Below are 4,103 nucleotides of genomic sequence, written 5' to 3'. Positions count from 1 at the left end.
TCGGCGAGGAGCACTGCCGTCGTGCAGTGACGGTGGGCAGTGCGTGTGTCCTTGGGGACTCCGGGGCTGAAGCCAGCAGGTTGTGGACGTGTTTGTCCTCGCGTGCCCAGAAGGTAGAATAACGCAGAAGCCCCGGGTCGGGGGAATGAGGGAGGGGACCTCCAAGAAGTGAACATAGAAGACGGTCTGGGGACGTTCACTTTAGTTATTAGATGAAATGGACTTCTTTTTGCTTTATTCCGGTGTGTGTGTGTGTGTTTGTTTGTTTGTTTGTTTGTTTTTTGGCTCGAGGTGGTAGTGGAGAATGGGCATTTTTCTTTTCCTTCTTGAATTGGATCGAATCTGGAGGCCTTGGAAGGAATTTGTGTGAAAATGTTCTAGTTTACCCCTGACGGAAAACGGAAACCGGAAACGTTTTTATGTTTGGTAGTTTGTTTTGTGAAGAACGCATTATAAATGAGAGGCAATTTATTTTTGGTAAGGAAGCTGAATGCTTAATTTTATCAGGATATTGCTGTACTTATGACAAGAAGGACATTGATTCAGAGTTGGCAGTGCTTTTGAAAATCAAGATCTGGGGTGTAAATACAGATTTTTAAATTAGAAGAAATACAGATAATTAAAATGGCTAGGATGTCTCCATAACAGCTTTAAAGGCCAAACACATATTTGTGCGTGAAAATTATCTCATTATGTGAGTGAGCCTTATTTAAACTAAAAAAAAATTCTTTCATGATTTCAGCTGTGAATACTTTAACATGAACAGAACTGTATATTGAGAGGGGTGTGTGTGTGTGTGTGTGTGTGTGTACGCGCGTGTGTGCGTGCGTGCGTGTGTGCACGCGCATGCGCACGCACGCTTCGTGGCTACAAAACCCCAAGACCTGCATTTGTCCGTACTCAGTTTTCTTCTTGCACGTTAATCAGGAGCCAGCTCCAGAGTCCTGGCTGCTGCGGCTCCGTATTCTGAGATTCCATTTTAATTCGGAATCTCTTTTTTTAATGCATGAAGTATACACCTTGACTAATTCTCTCATTAATCTAATGCCTAGAACAGCAAACAACAAAAAAGCAGCAGCACCAAAGCCATTTTTTTTTTTTTAAGTAGATATTTTCCCTTACGGGAAAAAGCGGATGAGCTGACACAGCTTTCTGTTTCAGGGCTTGCACTGGGCTTTCTCGGCGAGGGCGTGCTCCATTTTAATTATCTGTTAGAGCCGCGAACAGGAAGGCATTACTTTGTCTCGATTCCTCTTTTTAAAAGTTGGGAAAACATTATGGCATGAGGTCTCTTGCTTACATTCTTCTCCCGTGATGTGGTCCTCGGCCTCTGGGACGGGCACACTGGCCACGACCCCAGCCTCAGTGTCATCTGCCGCTGCCGCCGAAGGCGATCCTTACCAGGTGGTTCGGGCAATCTGTGACTTGACAGGATCTGTCCCCTCCCGAAATACTTCCTCTCATTTATCGTTTTTGTTTTTTTTTCATGTTCGATTTCCTGTAGGATTTCAGATGCATGCCAGGTTTCCACTGATTGCCAGAATTCGAGAACCCTACACATGGATCCCCCAAATCAACATGGCAGTGTCAGTTCATTAGTCGTGATCCAGCAGCCGGCGTTGGAGAGTCGGCAGAGGCCGGACTATGAGCGAGACATTCAGCCTGCTGCTATTCTGTCCTTGGACCAGCTCAAGGCCGTCAGGGGCAGCAATGAATACACGGAAGGGCCGTCAGCGGTGAAAAGACCCGCGCCTCGAACAGCACCACGACAAGAAAAGCACGAAAGGACTCACGAAATCGTACCGATTAATGTGAACAATAACTGCGAGCCCAGACCCACGGGCCACGTGGGACACGCGGGTCTCGCCCACCATGCCCGAGGCCCCATTTTGAGCAGATCGACCAGCACGGGGAGCGCAGCCAGTTCTGGGAGCAACAGCAGCGCCTCCTCCGAGCAGGGGCTGTTGGGGAGGTCGCCGCCCAGCAGACCCGTCCCGGCTCATCGGTCTGAAAGGACGATCCGGACCCAGCCCAAGCAGCTGGTCGTGGATGACTTGAAGGGCTCCTTGAAGGAGGAGCTGGCGCAGCACAAGTTCATCTGTGAACGGTGCGGGAAGTGCAAGTGCGCGGAGTGCACGGCGCCGCGGGCCCTGCCGTCCTGCCTGGCCTGCGACCGGCAGTGCCTGTGCTCGGCCGAGAGCATGGTGGAGTACGGCAGCTGCATGTGCCTGGTCAAGGGCATCTTCTACCACTGCTCCAACGACGACGCGGGGGACTCGTACTCGGACAACCCCTGCTCCTGCTCCCAGGCGCACTGCTGCCCTCGGTACCTGTGCATGGGGGCCCTGGCGCTGTTCCTCCCGTGCTTGCTGTGTTACCCTCCCGCCAAGGGCTGCCTGGAGCTGTGCCGGGGCTGTTACGACTGGATCCACCGGCCAGGCTGCAGGTGCAAGAACTCCAACACTGTCTACTGTAAGCTGGACAGCTGCCCCTCGCGGGCGCAGGGGAAACCCTCCTGATGTGGGGAGGTGGGTCGGACCTCCCGAACTTCTGGCTTTCAAGCCGCCCGCGGCTGTTAAAGAAGATGCTGTTAGATACTGGTCTTGTTTCCTTGACGATGCTTCCCTGTCTGCCGCCTCCTCTTCCCCTGTTGCCGAGGTTTGACTCGTGGATTCTGCTCCCGCGGGTGGTCTGCAGGAAGCGTGGACCGCGACCCTGCACCCGCTCCCACTTGAGGACCAGAGCTTCCTCCAGCCGCTCGAGAGGGCGCCGAGAGCCAGTGGGTTTTCGTGCCGCGTTATCATCCTGCCAGCGGCTCTCCGAAGCTGTCCACGTGAACACACCCCCCTGGGCCCGACGACAGCAACGCAGAGCTGTTTCGATTGGGTACCCTGGGAGCAGGGAGCCGGTTCTTAAAGAAGCTACCGTTTAATTGCTTCAGTAAGCCGTGGATTAGATCTTCATACCGTTGCACCCTTAAGTAGCACAGGGCACATATTTATGCTACAACACAAACATTTTCCTTTAACCGCTGCCCTCTCCCGCCCCCTCGGAGTTCTGTTCCGTCAGTTTTGGCGTTATCTTTATCTAGAGGTGCCAGCTATGTAATTTTCGATTTACTTCACGATGTAAATCTTCACATTGGAGATACATAGGTTGTATTTTGCTCATCCTCATTCTAGGTTTTCATGTTTGTGAAGGACCTAGCTACCTTCCTTCCACACCCACGCTTCTTACCGAATTTCTCCCATCACAGAGGGCACTTGGATAACTGAAGTTGATATTTATAGCTGATCAGTCCACAGGTGTCACAGAACTACGCTGCCTAAAGTGATCTTGGCTCCCTGGTCCTTTTGGCACCTCGGCTAGTTAACGGCGGAGTAATGCTAACCTTTTCTGTGTTTTCATTGCCTTAACCACAAATTGTGGTGCTTTTTGTATATTTTATGTATAAATCACAAAGTTGAATTCTGACTATTTTTAAGACAAAAGTCTGTTAAACTTTTTTATTGTAAAGAATATTTATTATGCGAATCTCTATTATTTTATGATATTTATTGCAAAAGACTGTTGAAATGTACTCATGTCTGAATATAACAAAATATCAATACATAACGGAAAATAAGGCGACACAAAGAAAGTACATATGTTAACTATAATGCAGAAAATATATTAATTAATGAAACTGTCTCTCGATTTTTTTTCATTTATTAGCCTGTATTGTCATGGTGATTTTTGTCATTGGCTTTGACTGTTTCTTCATGTACATCTATATTATTCATTTGCCTTCACTTACCAAATCTAGACACGGGTGAGCTCAAATTCTGAAGTACATATTTCCTGGAAAACGCATCAGTGAAAATTTTGTAGTCCCAATTCTGTTTCGTACAAATTCCCAGTGAATCGCTACGAAGTGAAACTTTTTTTTTGGTAATTAACGTTAACAATCACCCTCTACTTTGGCTGTTTTGTAAGCAAGAGGTTTTGTGTATGTCATAGTTGATGGGAATGGGACATAATCTGGAAGTTTTGGAAAACGTTAATCTTAACTCGGGTTAATCAGAAGTTAGTCTTCGTCAGCAGAACTTAAAGAACTTAGTTCT

The 4,103-nt window shown here is 48.3% G+C and overlaps 1 protein-coding gene across 2 annotated transcripts in view; it reads left to right on the top strand.

Moving 5' to 3' along the window:
- The window catches only part of SPRY1 (sprouty RTK signaling antagonist 1), a 6,321-nt gene extending 2,631 nt beyond the window's left edge, over positions 1–3,690 (top strand). The window contains exons 1-2 of one of the 2 annotated variants that reach the window (XM_011375157.2): positions 1–113; positions 1,505–3,690. In XM_011375157.2, the coding sequence (XP_011373459.1) occupies positions 1,560–2,519 (960 nt within the window). In that variant the 5' untranslated portion in view covers positions 1–113; positions 1,505–1,559 and the 3' untranslated portion in view covers positions 2,520–3,690. The remainder of the gene's footprint in view (positions 114–1,504) is intronic. The other variant, XM_011375156.2, reaches the window with a different exon arrangement.
- Positions 3,691–4,103: the final 413 nt, after the last annotated feature.

Source organism: Pteropus vampyrus, unplaced genomic scaffold, assembly GCF_000151845.1.
Source record: "Pteropus vampyrus isolate Shadow unplaced genomic scaffold, Pvam_2.0 Scaffold263, whole genome shotgun sequence".
In the NCBI taxonomy this organism is placed as follows: Eukaryota; Metazoa; Chordata; class Mammalia; order Chiroptera; family Pteropodidae; genus Pteropus; species Pteropus vampyrus.
This window is presented reverse-complemented; position numbering and strand designations above follow the sequence as displayed.